This window comes from Photinus pyralis, unplaced genomic scaffold, assembly GCF_008802855.1.
Source record: "Photinus pyralis isolate 1611_PpyrPB1 unplaced genomic scaffold, Ppyr1.3 Ppyr1.4_LG6, whole genome shotgun sequence".
In the NCBI taxonomy this organism is placed as follows: domain Eukaryota; kingdom Metazoa; phylum Arthropoda; class Insecta; order Coleoptera; family Lampyridae; genus Photinus; species Photinus pyralis.
Window position 1 is genome coordinate 15,340,668 of NW_022170663.1, and position 18,667 is coordinate 15,359,334.

At 36.6% G+C, this 18,667-nt stretch overlaps 3 protein-coding genes across 9 annotated transcripts in view; all 3 read left to right on the forward strand.

Moving 5' to 3' along the window:
* The window catches only part of LOC116173216 (cyclin-dependent kinase 14), an 84,763-nt gene extending 76,342 nt beyond the window's left edge, over window positions 1–8,421 (forward strand). For 4 of the 6 annotated variants that reach the window (XM_031490557.1, XM_031490560.1, XM_031490554.1 and 1 more), the window contains 6 exons: window positions 3,219–3,457; window positions 6,956–7,047; window positions 7,100–7,274; window positions 7,328–7,729; window positions 7,778–8,030; window positions 8,088–8,421. In XM_031490557.1, coding sequence (XP_031346417.1) covers window positions 3,219–3,457; window positions 6,956–7,047; window positions 7,100–7,274; window positions 7,328–7,729; window positions 7,778–8,030; window positions 8,088–8,152 — 1,226 coding nt within the window. In that variant the 3' untranslated portion in view covers window positions 8,153–8,421. The remainder of the gene's footprint in view (window positions 1–3,218; window positions 3,458–6,955; window positions 7,048–7,099; window positions 7,275–7,327; window positions 7,730–7,777; window positions 8,031–8,087) is intronic. The other 2 variants (XM_031490555.1, XM_031490558.1) reach the window with 1 other exon arrangement.
* Window positions 8,422–12,458: 4,037 nt separating this feature from the next.
* LOC116173201 overlaps window positions 12,459–18,667 on the forward strand; it is a 28,215-nt gene continuing 22,006 nt past the window's right edge. The window contains exons 1-2 of one of the 2 annotated variants that reach the window (XM_031490534.1): window positions 12,459–12,656; window positions 18,519–18,613. In XM_031490534.1, the coding sequence (XP_031346394.1) occupies window positions 12,563–12,656; window positions 18,519–18,613 (189 nt within the window). In that variant the 5' untranslated portion in view covers window positions 12,459–12,562. The remainder of the gene's footprint in view (window positions 12,657–18,518; window positions 18,614–18,667) is intronic. The other variant, XM_031490535.1, reaches the window with a different exon arrangement.
* LOC116173200 (oxidative stress-responsive serine-rich protein 1) lies at window positions 13,253–14,232 on the forward strand. Its single transcript, XM_031490533.1, has 2 exons — window positions 13,253–13,413; window positions 13,467–14,232. Exon 2 carries the CDS (start codon window positions 13,476–13,478, stop codon window positions 14,088–14,090), a length of 615 nt encoding a protein of 204 aa, XP_031346393.1. The 5' UTR covers window positions 13,253–13,413; window positions 13,467–13,475; the 3' UTR covers window positions 14,091–14,232.

The following is an 18,667-nucleotide window of genomic DNA, read 5'->3' on the forward strand; positions in this document are numbered from 1 at the left end:
TCATTTCCATCTGCATTAATTTCGCCAGAAAAATCCCGTACCTAACGATATTAATCTACATTTAATACGGACAAAGAAAGAAGTCGCCCATTCATCTCTCGATCATCTAATTTGAATGCTCAGCGAAGAAATTTTGCTAATTAGCAACATCTGCAATCAAAGACTTGGAGCACAAGAATTGAAATTCACAAGGCGAGCCACGGTATAGGCAAAACCTTTTTTACATAACGAGAGTCGTAATTCCGGATTACAATTTACCTCAAAGGCGAGCCGAATTCGAAACTTTAAGGGAAGTTATCCCCCCGCGTCGTGTACGTATTTTTTTCCCGTAAACCTTTAAAGGTGCGGGCCCCAGTAAGAGGGCGGGTGTAAATAAGCGAGCACAAAGAGACGGTTTACTTGCATAGCAAATCTGGGGGTTAATTAGAAAGTTGGGTGTTGTCATGCATTTCGCGAAGTAGGCATCAAGTTCGAATAATTGTACTCCGAACATTTTTGATCATTAGAAGGCGCTCTTAATTTCCCTCGTCTTTGTTAATGGAAAGAGCAAAAGGATGAAGGGCGTGCTTTCAATGGCCATTCACCGTTCACCCTCTTCTCTAATTTTGACTTTGTTATTTCTGGGGATCTTTTACATATCGTTTTTGGATTAAATGTACTGCGATTTCCAAAGGAGCATCGGAAATGCGAAAGGGAGCCGGGTATCTTATGCATATTACGTCCGCGGTCGCAAAGAAAAGGACGAAATCGAACAAAAGGTTATGAAAACTACCGCCGGAAAAGGCACGCACGCCGTGTATGTTCTTACATTCATATGCAACAGATAATGAATATCGTGCGGAGTCTCCGTCATTTTTATATTGAAGATATAAAATCCCTTTTAGTTCACCCAAAGGGGTAGCAATTTTCTTTAAAGCTGTGGAAGACAGCTATTTCTTTTATTTAACTAGAAACCAAACCATTTTATTTATATTCATTTACACAATAATCAATAATAACAGTTACAAATAATTAACATTGATCATTGTATGTGTGTGTATACAGAGTGCCCACTATGTAGGTATGTATCTAACGACTGTATATAAATTTGTTTTTATTTCAGAAAACAGATGAGTAACAAAAAACAATTGAAGTTTTGAAATAGCCAATGTACCTTTTTATTAGGCTCGTTTGATAGAGATTTTTTTTTAATACAGTCGATATTAACCGAGATATACAGTGTGTCCCAAATCGGGTGGGATTGCATGGGTAACTTTGTTATTATTAAAGATAGAGAATTGGTTAAATGGGCAATGTTTTGCAGTTTTGGATGCTTATTTAAAATTTCCTTATGGAAATTCAAAATGTCGCATAGGTTCGACGTAAATTCAAAAAAACTAAAATTGGTCATTTCCTTGAATGTCTTATATCATCGAAAGTATAAGAGATATAAAAAAAAAGTTTTATATAAAAGTGACTGTCTTTGATACGCTTAACTTAGAATTGATGTCAAAAAAAAATTCAAGATGGCCAGTTTTGAGGAACATTTACCAACTTGAGCGCCATATTGGATTTTTAGATTACTTGATAGATTTTTCAATTCTCTTTTCAACGAGCTATTAATTATAACATAAGATTGAAAATAAGATAACAGTTATATTAACGGTTTTTGTATTTTAATCAAGTAGTCTGTGACGAATAAAAAAAAACAAAACAAAATCTATTCCGAAATAATAAAACAATGAAAATAATTACACCAGATGTTTAGAATACTGACCATTATTAGTGAAACACACTTCAAGACAGTTTAGTTTAGGCAACGTGTTGCCATTGATGATTATTATTATTATTGTAGTGGTAGCTACTTCCACTTTACTTTTATTTTCTAATTAAGCACTTACTTTTATAATTTAATGTACTGTACATAATTCGTGAATTGTGATCTGAGCAGCCAGCTTGTTGGTGGGTAGCATAAACCAACCCTTTCTTCAAAACATACGTTGTCGAGAAAAATCCTTTATGGAAGTTTATTGGAGAATTTGTAAATAATGGTGAGCAGTTAAAGATCCATCGAAGATTACCGGTCCAATTACATGACTTCCCATTATGCCATAAAATACATTAATTAAAAAAATTATTACTTGATTTCGGCGTAGGTTTTCCTGTGACGAGTAGTGTTCATAATGTCGATTTGAACACTTCGCAGTTAGAAAAATAAGATTCATCTGTCCATATACTCGGACTGGTAAAACTGTTAGTTTCGATATTCTTGCGGATAAACCACCTACAAAATGTGACCTGGGACAATGCATCAATGGTAATACATTGTGTAAAATAAAGCGAAGTGTCTTGAAATGTCTTTAACTGGATAATGGCATGACTTTTTTCGAGGGGATAGGTTGTAGTAATACCACCATTTGTAGGTATATAAGTATGGATAATAAGTCAATAAGTGATGTTATAAAAATCAAATTTTTCTAGACCTAATGCTTATATAAAATTTTGGAGGGAGTTGTAATGCCAAAAACCCCCCCTCTCATGAGTGCGTTCCTGATTTTTTTAAACATCTGATGTAATTATTTTCATTGTTTTGTTGCCTCGAATAGATTTTGTTTTGTTTTTTTTTTATTCATCACCGCGTACTTGATTAAAATATAAAAACCGTTGATATAACTGGTATCTTATTTTCAATCTTATGTTATGATGGCTCGTTGAAAAGAGAATTAAAAAATCTATCAAGTAATCTAAAAATCCCATATGGCGCCTATTTAACTTTAGGAAGTTGGTAAATGTTCCTCAAAAGTAGCCATCTTGAATTTTTTTTGACATCAATTCTAAATTAAACGTATCAAAGACAGTAACTTTTATATAAAACTTTTTTTTATATCTCTTATACTTTCGATGATATAAGACATTCAAGGAAATGACCAATTTTAGTTTTTTTGAATTTACGTCGAACCTATGCGCCATTTTGAATTTCCAAAAGGAAATTTTAAATAAGCATCTAAAACTGCAAAACATTGCCCATTTAACCAATTCTCTATCCTTAATAATAACAAAGTTACCCATGCAATCCCACCCGATCTGGGACACACTGTATAATATATTCCATACATAATGGGCACCCTGTATAATTCTTATCTATGAACTGCTTGTGTCATTTCAAATGGAAGAATGGAAGAATAATTTGTCATTTTGACAATGATTTGATTGTTAATAGCGAATTATATTTGTTTCAGCCGACTGGAACACGGTGAGGGGGCACAACAATAGGGTGGTGAAAAGGCAACTGTCAGTATCTTCAGATAGTAAACTATTGGACGACGACATTAGGGAGGAAGCACGTGTGATATTACGACCTCGAAAACCTCCTAGACCTAAGTCGGAAGTCCTACTTAATAACCCAGGAAGCGAGCACCGGCGAACGAAACGTTTTTCGGCGTTCGGTGTAAGTGATCACGACGACCTGTCGCAACCGGTAAATCCATCTTTCCCAATTTTCCGTCTAGGTATTAAAAAACTAACAAATAAGTCCTTCCGTTTCTAATCTAATTCATGATACTTATTTTAAACAGTAGAGAGAGGAATAGGGCAACAATAGATTAGTATTTTTGAAACATTTCTATAATAATGACGTCACACAAACAAATTACTTGGTTGACTGATAACTGCTGTACCGCTCCACAATATTTGGCAGTATTTTTTGAGTGAACTTAAAACGTGGGTTGGAGGTGGTCTACACTTAAAAAGGATGGGCGCCGATTTAACGTAGCGGTTTCGGTTCGATTGATTTAGCGTACGTAACAGTCCGTTGCGTTTAAATTCAAATACGCATTTTTCCGGGAGTCAGTCGTTGTTTTAAATCTTAAGTTAGTTAGTTAAATTAAGAAGAATTGATACAGGAACATTGATCGCCGTCCAAAGTTAGTGTTTACGAAATTTGTTTCAAGTTATAGAAGAGGAGGAAAGTTGTGTCTTCGTTGAAATTAAAGTTTGTATCCGAGCTGCCACTTCAATAATGTCAATCTTCATGGAACCAGTCTTGGTAATTAAAAAAAAAAAGAATACAGTTGTATACACGTTTGTGCCATTTTTTGAAACGTGTTTCTTTTCGTCGTTTATCTCATCTGTACAGACGGAATCAGACAAAAATGTTGATAATTAGTAATTACATTAAATTTTTCTTTAGTTATTAAAAATAAAGTTTGTTGTTCTAATTTGTGTAATTTGAGCTAACTAGGTAAAATTGAGTGATGTAATTTACTCGTGCCATTTCACACAGCCATAATTTTGACGTCCAACGTGGGGCACGCCAGTTATTTTTTTGAATGAAAGGGCAGTGCCATGTAATTGGAATACTTGCATTCTGTATGGTATCTGGCTAAACAAATAAATAAATAAATATCGAAATTAACGTACATTCTAGCGAGAACGAGTCAAGAAACAGGACGAGATGATAATAGAAGACAAGTGAAAAAAAAGTGACATTAGGGGAAGATACGAGGGAATAGAAACCGAGAAGATTGGAAGGGGTCGGATGAAATATGAACAGAAACGGAGGGGATCAGGAGCTCCACTAGTCCCTCAGAAGAGTCGCAGAAGCAAGGAGCAAATAAATATAATTTATTATATTCAAAATTATTACGAAGATGTTAGATGAAAACAAGAAACAAAAGCAATTAAAGAAGACAAAAAAGAAATGATAGGAAATCAAATTAAAATTCAAGAACTTAAAGAAGTTAATATCAAAGAAGAAGAATTTAATTCAAAATTGAAGAAGATGAAGAAAAAGAAATCATAAAGAGTAAACCAATCAGTTTCAGAAGTTGGAGGGGGTAGGAGAGCCAGCTGAAGAAGTTACGCTCGAGAAGATGCGCAAGAATTCAATGTAAAACTTAAGAAGACACAAGTAAAGAGAACGACCAGTTTAGAGCTAGAATATGTGAAGAAAGAAAAGGCAGAAGGAAGAAATAAACAAGAAATTAAGCCGCAGTTAAAGGAAGAAAAGAAGATGAATTAGCACAATGTTCCAAGTGAAGAAGAAGAATTTGATGAAGCAGAAGAAATTAGTCAGGAAATTAGAAGCAGGTACTCCAGAAGGGTAGATTTATACTACAGGATTTCTGAAGCCGAAGATGAACAGAGAGAAGAACAATCAAGTGATATCGATACGAAGAGTGAAAATGAGTCATGAAAATATAGAATTGAAGAAAATTTGGAAGGTTTTCAAGAAAAAAGAATTATTTGAAGAACTAGTTGAAGAGATGAGATGAAATGCTATCAACTGGAAGAAAAGGAAGAAAAAAGAAGAAACTATGAAAATAAAATGAGCAGTGAAATTGAGAAGTGAAGTTTATTTTTTAATGAAGTCTAGTGAAGCGAAATGAAGTTTGTTTTTTTATCTTTTTTATTGAATAGGTTTAGAGTTTTTAGATGGGATAGGTTAGTTTTTTAGGATTTTTTAATTTTACCATTTTTCGGTTTTTTGAGTAGTTTAGGAGTTTTTGATTAGGGTGTTTCATTTCATTTGGGATTTTTTAGAATTTCTTTTTACTTTTGAAGAAAACTTTTTTTCATCAGTTTTATTCGCGTTCAAAATACAGAAGGGGGTACTGTAACGGTAGGGGCCGGTTTTTCTCCAAATTTCGTTTCAAACTTACAAAAGTGGAGACATAGATCAATTTAAAATGCGGCCTGCCAGATGTTAAAAGTCTCTCCGCGCTTTTTTCAGAGGTGCAAAGCCATATTTTGAGTAAAACCCCCATAAATGATAATTTATTTCATGGCAAAAATGTAGTAAATTGGATCAAAAGTGGCGTCATTGCAGTAGGGAACAAGGATAGACGCAAATTAGTAAGAGAGGAGTATATCTATGGGCTACAATATTTAAATACTAAATTATTTTTGGCTTTAATTTTTGAGTGGGCGGAGTTTCAGCCAAGGCTGCTCTACCAACGCAATGCACTATACATTTACAAAGATCCATGTCCGATCCCGGATTCAAACCAGGGGCCCTTAGTACCGCAGTCGAGCTTCAACTTAACTGCGCCACGCGGGCCGGCTGTTGGTGTGATCTTGATTTCGAAATTTCTGGTTTCTACTTTGAAGTCTAAATTTTGTACCTAGACGTCGTCTAGTATTAAAATAGTCACGTCAATCACGCAGGTAGCCGCCCACTGCAAAACTTGTCTTGTTTTTGCATGAGGTAGATAGAGCTTAAAATATAATAGCATAATTTGTGTACACTTAACAGCGACACCTGCGATCTGCGACTGTTTTTATACTAGACGCCTAATTTCAAAATGTAGTTAGAGTTGGGACAAATGGTCCCAAGCGCAATCCCACGCTAAGAATGCTGGACCGTGCTTCTCTTCTGATTTTACATTCTAACTTTCCAATGTGGATTTGCCACGTGTATACTTTTGTGGAAAAATCGTAAATAAATTTAAATTAATTAAGAGCAAAATGTTCTCTATGAAGTAAACAAAGTTATTAGCACAAATAAGCTTTTAGTAGTCTATCTAAATTGTGAGAATTTTTTTCAAAGCTGAGAAGAACTGTATTTAAATTCTTAGATCTTACTATCTCAGTTATTTATTGCAATGATTTTCAATGTGAAATGTACTGGATTAGATCAGCGATTTAATTTTTTCTTCCATCCATCTATCACTAAAGCGTCCCAACTAATAGTTATTTGTTATGCAAGACGATAATGGGATGGTTAGTTTCCCTTTCTCGCCTTGTATAGATAATACAAAATTTTATTTTATAGAGGAAACCATACCAATCATTATAAAACAAAAATAGCAAGCTTGGGTTCTTCCGTCGTTTCCATGGAAATAGTTCTGAATTTCATTCTATTTCGTGCTCCGCGTCCCTTTAACTACTCTTACTGTTAAAGATTTAAACCTATTAAAATGCTAGTGTAACATCTGTTATAAAATAAAGAAATATGTTCATGCTCTTTTTATTTTAGGGTGATTCGCCGTTTGGGAAATCAGAAGCTTATATTAAATTAGAACAATTAGGTGAAGGGTCCTACGCTACAGTGTACAAAGGATATAGCAAGTAAGTGCGCAGAAAGTGGTCATCGATTATATGTAATGATCTGCTTTTCAAGTTTAAAAAACCAAGTAGTAGCATTGAAAGAGATTAGACTGCAAGAGGAGGAAGGGGCTCCGTTTACCGCAATAAGGGAGGCTTCACTTCTCAAAGAACTGAAACATGCCAATATAGTAACACTACACGATATAGTGCATACGCGCGAAACTCTCACGTTTGTATTTGAGTATGTGGTAAGTAGCACTCGCTTATAACCGGTGCGGTTCTAATTAAATGGTAATTGCAGCATACGGATCTATCTCAGTACCTTGAAAGACATAGCGGCGGTTTGGAGTCGCGTAACGTTAGGCTGTTCCTTTTTCAATTATTACGAGGTCTTTCGTACTGTCACAAGAGACGAGTACTGCATCGTGACGTTAAACCACAAAACCTGCTTATTAGCGAGATAGGAGAATTAAAATTAGCCGACTTCGGGCTGGCCCGAGCTAAATCCGTTCCTAGCCACACTTATTCGCACGAGGTGGTCACGTTGTGGTATCGGCCTCCGGACGTTCTCCTTGGCAGTACGGAATATTCGACTTCTTTGGATATGTGGGGCGTCGGCTGTATATTCGTCGAAATGATTACCGGCATGGCAATCTTCCCCGGCGTTCGAGATACCAACGACCAACTGGATAAAATTTTTAAGGTTGGTTGGTATTCGAATCGAAGTGCCGGTTCTTAGAGGTTTTTGCAGGTGTTGGGTACTCCGGGGGAGGAAGACTGGCCGGGTGTGACAACGTTACCGGGCTACAAACCGCATAAATTGGGACAATATCGGCCGAGAAAGTTAGGTTTATACTGGCCGAGATTGCACGACGTTGTTCAAGGTGAAGCTATGGCCACTGCTCTTTTACAGTTGGATCCTGCGCACAGATTAGGGGCGGATGACGCGATGTGTCATCCATATTTTAATGGTCTACCAAAAAAATTGCTAGAACTGCCAGACGGTAATTAATAAGGTCGAGTTTCTCTCCGGGCAGTGATAAAAAGTACTTTGCTTGCAGATGTTTCCATTTTTAGCGTGGAAGGCGTACACTTATACCCCGAACACTACACCGCAATTAAATGAGACTCGTTCACATCTTTTCAAGAAAGTTTCGAGCAATGACGATCTGCAGGTCTGCTTTCGCGCGCTGCCTTCCTTAATTTTCACACTGTGGCTCACTTCATTCCGTTAGATTTTTGTTTGTTTTGGTTTTAATTGTAAGGACTGCTCTGTTTTATTATTTATAATAAATAATTTTAGTTTAATATAGCGAGAAATAAAAGTTATTCACTTCAACGAACATTTTTCTTTTTCAATGGTAAGTAGGTGAACGACAGTGTGACGGTATTCACTAATACATCCATTCCTTCCATGGTGCTCAATTATTATAAATGACTCCCGTTTGTAGACTGTGATACTACTGTGTAGTAAGACTGATTTGCAGGCCGGAGTCACCATTATTGCCTTGACGGCACATGAATTTTCATTGCTTTCACATACAAAACTATTTTTCTCTGTTGATGTGCTAAGTATATGGAAAAACCAAGGCGGGGAAACTCACTGAAATAAATTTTTTTAACATCTAGTCAATGTGAACTGAGGGATGATATTGTCAATTAAGACCTATGAAAATCTGACGTGAATTTTCTATATTAAAAGCAGCAATTTTTTTCTCCCAGAGATAATTTTTTGATAAAACAAAAGTGATTTCCAAATACCTAGCACACAATTAATACGATAACATACAACTTGTGATCGGTATGAGTGTTAGGGTGCAGATTCGGCCATTTTAATTAACGAAGTGTGGGTCGATGATAAAGTGACATCCTTTTTTGATTTTCGCACGCGAGTCAATTTTTAAGTAAATAAATGTGGTTACCGCGCACGAATTGAGCAACAATGAATCACAGACGGCTGCATTTTTATAATTTCACGAGAATTGTGCGAAAGGCGAGGCACAATCAAAAATGGGTGTATAACAAATAGCCAAATTAGTCTGCAGCGTTTAGGTTTATATATATCTGGTGCCAAACGGCAAGAAGCTTAGCTACATAGTCATTAATTTCTCCCCCTTTTGCAATTTTACAATTTGACATTGTAGGAACAAAACTTAGGCCTAAATAATTAGCGCGTTTTACATTTTTAGTAATGAAAAGAAAAACACCATGTTGATTAGTCTGTATAATCAGTAGTAGTATTGGTACGTGGCACTAAAGGCACATGGCAATGCACCCCTCCTTTGAGAACGTCCAGTTAATGTGACCGTAAAAATTTTTACCGTCGCATTAAAGTCTAGTTGATATCTGTTAACACGCTCAGCTATGTAGCACCTTATGTAAGCAAATTATGATTTTACGTTTAGTAAAATTTGGTTAAATTGCATTGATTATCACCCCCAATGCATTAAACAATTCTCCTTTGTGATAGAATTCATTTGTTATTTTGCATCGGTACAGAGAGAAAGAGAGAGAGATAATAAAATGTCTTATTGAATTTTATTACTCCATTTTTTAAAATCATGGTGTATGTAAGTAATCATTGTACCATGTTGCATTGTATATAATTATAGTTGTTTATATTAAGATGATTATACGAAATATCGAAAATATACTGAATAAATGTCTTTGTATAAACGCTTTTATTTTCCCACCAAGTTTCACCTATCCAAACGTCATCTTAAGGGTGGATTTCAGTGTGGCGTTTGTGTCCAGCTGTGATGCGTATAATTGCATAGTAAAAAATGTAAAAATGACTTTATTGGCGCAGCTCGTCTGTGGAAGATGCACTGTTGACCAGAGACTTAGTCTCTGCTGTCGACGGCCACGTGGCGACGTCAACAACACTGAGCAGTCGGTGCGTATTCCAGACGAGCATTGTAGCAATTGTGGCATACAACGTCACAACAAAATTCCACTTGTAATTGCTTCCCATTGTCAGATATCCAACCTATCTTCTCCTTCATTTACTTTTTTCCTATGTTGGTTCTACCACTCTTAAAGCTTCAAACCACACTGATTATCCAATTATTTAATGGTAAGCACCACGCCCCTAAGGCTTGCATTCTAAATTTATCCTTACTCTCAAGGCTGTCTCTTTGAAAAGATTTTCTTTATCATGTGCTCCCTAATTAATGGTTTGCCATACTTCCAGATTTTAATGGATAAAATGTTTTCCGAATTTGTGAAAAATGTTCTCTTTTAGCAAGCTCCATGAATGAAAGAATGTGGCCTGTAGAATCCATAATTTCAAACAGTTCCAAGATTGGGCTACTAGTTCAAAAGTTACAGCCCTTTGAATTTTCTTTCGAAATTGGTTTCTAGTATATAACTTTTGATTGAGAAGTCTGATCGAAAAAGTACGAATTGTTTTGGATTCTACGCGCCAAAATTAATAAGAAAAAATGTTTTCCCGAGAAATTTTGGTGCAGTCGATTTTTGGCAGGGTGTGTACCTATATTAGTTGCAATAATCTAAGTTACTTATTAATACAATGCGGAGTTGTTAATTCAACTACTCCCGTATTACAAAAGCATGCATATGAGATGGTTGCCGTTACATACAGTTTTTTTGTATTAGTTAAACAATATACAGGGTTACCCGACATTCGTCGCAGCATACGAAAATGCCGTTAGCTGCGTGCAAATATGAATTACAATAAGGAGTACACTTATATAGTAATGCAGGTTTCGACGCAGCATCGGCCGACACGTTAGAAATTCCATGGAAAAGGGAAGTGATCATGCAGGATGAGCACAAGGAAACATAACGAAAGAAAAAAATACATCCTTCGGTTACATTAAAGAAGAAACAGCCTTCGGTAACACAAAAAAAAGAACAGAGCAGTCTAAGAAAAGAAATTGCGTCGCATCTGCCGTTATAGTATCTAAGTGTTCAAATAAGTCCCCGCCAGTAGGAATCGTGTAATGCAATCGGTTTTCAAATTCTGCAGTCACAGACATGAGTTGGGTATGAGTGATACCCGCAGAACATTCACGGATGGCATCTTCCAAAGCAGCAGTGTTCGGAAACGGTCCACGTGCATAAATGGAATCCAGGTGACCCCAGTAGAAGAAATCGAGAGGGTTCATGCATGTTGAGCGTCAAAATTGTGACAGGAATTATCCGATGAGTAATGACAAGCAGTGACGAATCCTAGTACCATCGGCAACTCGTTGTCCCATGCTGCGTCGAAACCTGCATTACTATATAAGTGTACGCCGTATTGTAATTCATATTTGCACGCAGCTAACGGCGTTTTCGTATGCTGCGGCGAATGTCTGGTAACCCTGTATAGTAAAACTAGCTATACACCTGCAACAATATGTATATGATAAATTTTATAATTCTTCATAGCTATCCCTATACGTATTATATTTTTAATTACCTTTAACATAAAAAAATAAAGTTGATGATTTCTTCGAAACGAAACGTTGTTTTGAAATTCCTTTAACGGTAATTTGTAGAGTTCAAAAAGTGCCAATGAGAAAGTGTTTTTGGCATCTGATCAAATATCACCAGAAAAATTTAAAGACGAAATCAGCAAATTTCGGTTTTTCTGGCGTATCTTCTTGTGGTCCGCGGACATGGGGTTGAGATCCCCATGGTGGACATCCTTATCTTGGACACAGTGAATATGTGTATGAATATAAGTCGGTAAGTAACAAATGCTCAAAAAATGTGCACAGGGTATACTCGGATTTCCTATCAACGTTCCATTTATTTTTAAAAATGGAAATCCTTCTTCACGCCAAATAATCGTTAAATAGAGAATGCGTTTCGAAAAATTTGTCCCCGGTTTACCATTACGCAAACATTCCCCAAATAATTTCGATAATAGGAGATTTATTCTTGCTGTTGCCCTGTATTGTGTTAACCATTTTACATTTCCCCTCCTACATATTAGACCAAATGTCATATCGTATTAAATTCGCCTCCATGTGCCGGAATGTAGGAACGCGGGTAGAGAAAAAAGTGATTCTGGAAAATTCTCAAAATGTTTGGGTGAACGGGGGGTAGAGAAAATTAAGGATTTTAAATCAAAAATGCTTAGATATTTCTGTTGGTCGATTTTTTTAATAGTTTACATACGTCACTTTGTGAAAGTGATTGATATAGTGGAATGGACAACTAAAAGACCTTTCAAATGACGTATCACAAGCCACCCTCAATCTAAGGGATGAAATGTTTACATATTAAGATGTAATTTCATAATATAAAATCGACAGGTCTTAGTTTTTTCCCTGCAGTCCCTGAGTAGAAAAATAATTACCTTCATTTACACCGTACCGTATATTAGAGAAATGACGTGTACAGAGCCTGTTATTTAAAAATGAATCACGGAAATTCAGAACGGGTCGAGCTGTGATAAGTGCGCAGTCCTTTTAAATTTGTTAGTTGTGGCGTACGTGTCGTGATTGTAGCGTCGTAGTTTTCAAATTTTCAAAATAGATTAATTAATTAATTCAAATTAAGTGCTCAGGAGTGCAATACGAACATGAGAGGATTAAAAAATGTACAATACACAGTACACACACATCGGGCAGAACTTTTTCGAAAATCTTTTGAACGCCTGGACAGGATTGCGCAAGGTCAGTGAACTTACATATACATTTTTGCCAAAATCTTCGGTCGTATGCTGAAGAAAAACCCCAAAGGGGCCATTTACAGAAGGAACATACTTGCGTAACTTGGGAGCTGTTACGAATTTAACTTTAATGTTAAAAAAAAACCATGCTCCACAGCAGATCAAAACAGCCAATTACATTGGAGCAATTCCAAACAAAATGCCTTATGCCTTAACTTATTCAAAAGTAACAAATCGCTTTACCTGAACAAAGAACTTTATTCAATGGTTATACAATAAAAAATACTAATGCATCGAAACTTTATACTTACCCTGTATGTATTGCAAATTATATTACGGTCTAAGCCCTGAATACGAAACGCCAACATAAAAGATTTATCAGAAAAAGGTGGTTCCACTTGACACAATAGGGCCACTCTCTACCTATGCTGTTTCAGTATTTTAATCCTCGGTTGTTAAAAGGCTTCCATACGGATAGTCAAACGGGTTTTAGGGAAAAATCCTGGTATTGACTTACTCATCAAAACTTCCTCCCTGTATAGAGGTTTGTGACCTACCCGGTATAGCAATTCGCGATTGGTGATTCATTTCGCCGCTAACTTCGCATCGAACTGTAATGACATGACAGGTGCCGCCATTATTGTTGTTTATTTTTAGATAAAATTGTACGCAGTTGTAATATTATTGTTGAAAATAGAGAGGAACGTGCTTCTTTAGTATTTTTGTGCAGAGTAGAATGCAGTATTGCCCAAAAAATCGACGTAAGTCCACGGCGCTTTATCGAATTTGACCCAGTTTCAATGTTCAATTTTAGTGTCATACAATGTCCCAAGAAGATCTAAACCTGAGTGTAACTTTGGAAAAGTTACAAATTGAAGCCGAAAAGAAGAAGACGATGGTGCAACCTGACACAAATCCCTTCCTTAGGAGACGCCGTTCGAAATCTCTGTCCAGCATATCTCTGTTCGGCCCGAGCTGCAACTGCAGTAAGAAATCCCCCTTATTACTGAAACAGGATGTGTCTTTCAAGAGGAGCCATAAGAAAATCATCCGCGAGCCTGTGTTAAAACTGATTACAAAGTGCTATCATAGTAAACCCGCCACAAACATTGACGACAAAAAAGTGTTCGGACAATCCAGTAAAAGTACCGGTAAAGATTTCCGTGCCATTGTCGATGCGTGCCAGCAGCTAAACCTCGCGAACGTAAACGATGGCGTACAAAATTACTCGTTAAAAAGTTTCCAGGAAGCTCGACCCGACCAAAGTCGGTCCCCTCAGAAATCTGAAAGTAGTGTTAGTACGACGTGTTCACATCAGGCGCGTATGACCGTTACGCCTTCGTGCGATGTTACAATTGACGAACTTGCCAGTTATTTTGAAACTTTCGTGCATATACCAAAAAAAATGAGCTCGATGGCCGAGATGATGTATACTTAGTTTTGCGATTTACAGTAAATGAAATAAATAGTTTGTTCATTTTTAGTTTATTTATTAATGTAATCATTTTTTTGTACTCATTTATGCCATCTATAACTAGCAGATTTTAATGCAGTTTCAAATAAAAGCCTTTAAAAGTTAATTATTAATTAATTTAATTGCGCAACTTTTCCCTAGGCTAATTTGATCATTGTATATCTTCTATGGCTGTGGTGATCCCCATGATAAGACAGCCTTATCTTGGGCACAGTGTATATCAATATTCCCAATGCTATAGTAACATAATATTCTGTGGTTGAATGATATTTTTACAAACCATGGGTAAAAACATGACTAACTCCAGGTTTGGTAATTAAATCCTAGTTCATATGTTAGACAGTATAGACTATCGAATAGCTAAATTAAATAGTAATAGTTCTTTTTTTACAAAAAAAGTTACAGCACTTTAGAATTCAGAAATGTTTTTATTGTGAATACCCTGTATCACTAAATCTCATTTCTCATTATCAAAGTGTCGCCTTTTACTCGGATTGTCATTATATGGTCAAATTTTATTTCGTAACTTCAAAAAAGACGGTGGGTTGCAATTAGAGATTAACAAATGATATCTAATGAACTAAAAATATACAGTGTTCTTAAAAAATCACTTATTTATTTACACTGTAAAAATGGGACAAGCTGTACATTCAAAACGCGCAACCATCTGTAGTTGGCATCTGCACAAAAGGTTTTTTAAAAATTTTTTTTACCAGGTATGAGCTAGGTATCCCTTAGAAATGATGCTCTCCTATAGGCCCGGGCTTTGTGTGGGCCTAGTGGTAAATCCAGCCCTGTAAATATTTATGTTTTAATTTAGAGCATTGATTAATGAGGAGGCCAAAATTATGTAACTCCTAAATAGGTGAAATGTTCGGTATTCCCCTTGCTGTTGTTCTTTCTGCTAGCTTCTATATGAACGAGTCTTTCCAAATTCCAGCCCCCTTTTTCCAATTATTACGAGCGATCCGGCCTGGTTACCGATTTTGGACTTTCGGTCTGTCCGCCGTCCGTCTGTACATGTAACTCACGTGAACGATTTCGAATTTACCAGTTATGTTTTCAATGACGATAGTCCATGGACCAATTGATTAAATTGTGGTCATTTGAACTTTCTGTTCGTCCGTCTGTGTGTGAAACTCGAAAGCTCAGCACTATAGATACAGGGTGACCCACTGAAAACCGTCAATACCAATTTTACCCACTTGACGTGACAGTTTTGCTAGAAACACTCGAACCGGTTAATTTTTTGTTGAGATTTTTGTTTTGAGGGGGATATGATAACATTCTACAAGTTTCATTAATAACGTTCATACCGAACGTGTATCATTCAAAATTTTATCTACGACGGTCCAAGTAGATTTTATTCGCATTTTGATTTATCTAAACGTTTACTTCAATTAAAATTCAAAATTATTGCTGTCCACATAATAGTCATTGTAATCCTTTTCCTTAGAGACCATTACAGTATATGGACTGCTAATTGTGAATAAAATACGGTCAAGGTATCGCCTAGGTTATGAGTTTCAGGGTACCTAAACGAGTCTGTTCGCAGTCGTCCGAATAGACACGATTTGAGATGTTAGTGGGCACAGGTAGCTGAGTGGTATCAGTATCGGGTATTGTTTAGGTTGCCGGTGGAAAACAATTCGAGCACCGTTTGTAATCTTATACGTTTATAACGGGCGATCAATAATGAGTTGCTGTCGAGTCGCCTTTGGAAGTTCAAGTTAAGTACGATTTTCCATGTAAACAAAAATTCCAAAGGTGACTCGACAGCAACTCATTATTGATCACATAGTAACTGATTTGAATAAATTTGTTGATTTAGAAACAATTTATACAGTACTGTGGTAGATGATTCGCAAGGAAGCTCTGACTGAAACAATTGATGCAAATGTAGGTAAATTTCCCTATGGCCCATTTTAAATAACTCAACGCCTTTACATTGCCGTATGGCCCATCTTAGAAAAAACACCCTGTATACCTACACTTTTTTGTTGGAATCAATATTTAAAAAGATGTTTAAGGGGGGTTAACTATAATCAATTCTACGCATAAGGAATGTTATAAATAGTTGTGTATTAATAAGTACCTATCATTGAACGAGTGAGCCACACCAGCAGAGTTCTCCAAGTCTACTGGAACAATCTCGCTCAGGCACGCAGGGAAAGGGGGATCACAGGTTTCAAAGATTCACTCCATACATGAAAAGAGATGCGGACTTGTTTTGTCAAGGGGAGAACAGCACGTTTATTTCCGGCTAGCAGAGTAACAGAGACATTTATAGTGACCTAAGGTTCGAGAATGGTTCAATGACCATGATCCGTTTCCAAACTTGGTTCCAATTGGTTCAGCCGGAAATGAGAGTAGAGTTGGACCGATTTTGGGGGAGGTTTTGTTTGATACGGATTCCTGGTGCTTTTTACAATGTGCATTTCTCTCAACAAGGTGGGGATCGTTTTTTACCCCTAATGCAATAATTACCTCTCTTACCCACCAACGTGGGGGTGGTAATAAAAGTACTTACCTACCTATTAATTATCAATGTGAGCGATTTATTGATTCTGAGGCTCCTTCGAATATCGAAGAGATTGCTTAAAACGTTATTGATACCTTCCTTGCGGAAAAAAAATCGTATGCGGTGCAATAGGGCCAATGACCCCGTAAAGTCACACCAAGGTGATCTGCTGCTTTTTTAGATCCGGTTTAGGGTTTATTCTGGGATGATGGGATGAATAGAAAAGTTCTTTGTACTCGATTTTTAAACCAAGACCCTCTTGAAAATATGGTTGGAAATTTAAGAAATCAAAATGGAAACTGTGGGGAGACTGCACAACTGAACTAAGTTCCAGCAACGCTCATTGATCTTTGGTTCCAGTCACTTAGTAGGCATCGTTGCGTTCCAATCACATTTGTCATTCTTATTGGAAATGAGCCGTGGAGTACGATATAAAATAATGTTCAGAACAGAATACAATATTGTTTCCATGGAAACGACGGGATTTGCTGGATTTGCTATTTTGGTCGTCTAAATTAAATATATACCTAGGTACACAATTTTCAGACGTTTTCTAATGGTTTCTATGACTTCTGCTATAAAATAAAGTTTTGTATTATACACGACGAGAAATGGAAACTAACTCGATGGGTAAAAGATCCCTGTATCCAGGGGCGGACTGGGTACTTACGGGCCAGGTGGAATTGCATAGGTTACGGGCCATTAAAGTATTAGTGTAGTAGTGAAGGTGGCGGGGGGGGTTAGCTCTGAGGTGCACCACAAAAACATTTTTAAGTACTCCTTTCTCGAAAATCAATAACCATACAGTTTTTTTTTAATTGCAGCTGATAATTAAAAGTAACAAAACATACAGGTACGTCGCCTATCATTGTATTTCAGCACTTTCATGCTACGACAAAAAATGATAAATTCATTGTAAAACACTTCAATTAAAACAGAATTTTGTAACAACCTAACATCAACCCCAATTAGAGAAACGTGTTAATAATTTATTAATAGCGCAAGAAACTAAATACAGCACATACTTATAAATTTCCAACGGGCCATTATGATCTACAGGCCAGGTGGCAATCGCAACCCGCCCCCCCCCACGGGCCAGTGCGCCCCTGGTTATACACTGCCTTTTTTTGAGCCCCGAAAAAAAATTGTCTCAGATCGACCCGGAAAAAAAATTTTCTTATAGAATGTGGCCTTTAGAATCCATAATTTCAAACAGTTCCAAGATTGGGCTACTAGTTCAAAAGTTACAGCCCTTTGAATTTTTTTTCGAAATTGGTTTCTAGTCTATAACCTTTGATTGAGAAGTCTGATCGAAAAAGTACGAATTGTTTTGGATTCTACGCACCAAAATTAATAAGAAAAAGTGTTTTCCCGGGAAATTTTGGTGTAGTCGATTTTTGGTAAAAAAGGAAGGTTATACACTGCCTTTTTTTGAGCCCGAAAAAAAAATTGTCTCAGATCGACCCGGAAAAAAAATTTTCTTATAGAATGTGGCCTGTAGAATCCATAATTTCAAACAGTTCCAACATTGGGCTACTAGTTCAAAAGTTACAGCCCTTTGAATTTTTTTTCGAAATTGGTTTCTAGTCTATAACTTTTGATTGAGAAGTCTGATCGAAAAAGTACGAATGGATTTGGATTCTACGCACCCAAATTAATAAGAAAAAGTGTTTTCTCGAGAAATTTTGGTGTAGTCGATTTTTGGTAAAAAAGGAAGGTTATACACAGGGGCGGACTGGGTACTTACTGGCCAGGTGGAATTGCATAGGTTACGGGCCATTGTAAAAATGAACAGTGTAATCTAAAATTTAAACTGCTTCAGAAAAAAAACTGTATTGATTTCAATTACTATATCTGTCTTATTTTTGTAGGTAAGGACAGCCGTCGTCCTCGTCCTCTGCCTCTACATGCCGACGCCCCTGACCCAGGATATTTCAAGTTCTTTCCAGGTACCACAAACAACAGGGTATGTCTGAACTTTTTTTAATCGATATTGTGGTGTAGTTGGTCTGAACCATAA

Bases quoted from the DNA above. Each gene is read 5' to 3' on its own strand.
- LOC116173200 (XM_031490533.1), top strand. From the start codon at position 13,476: ATGTCCCAAGAAGATCTAAACCTGAGTGTAACTTTGGAAAAGTTACAA.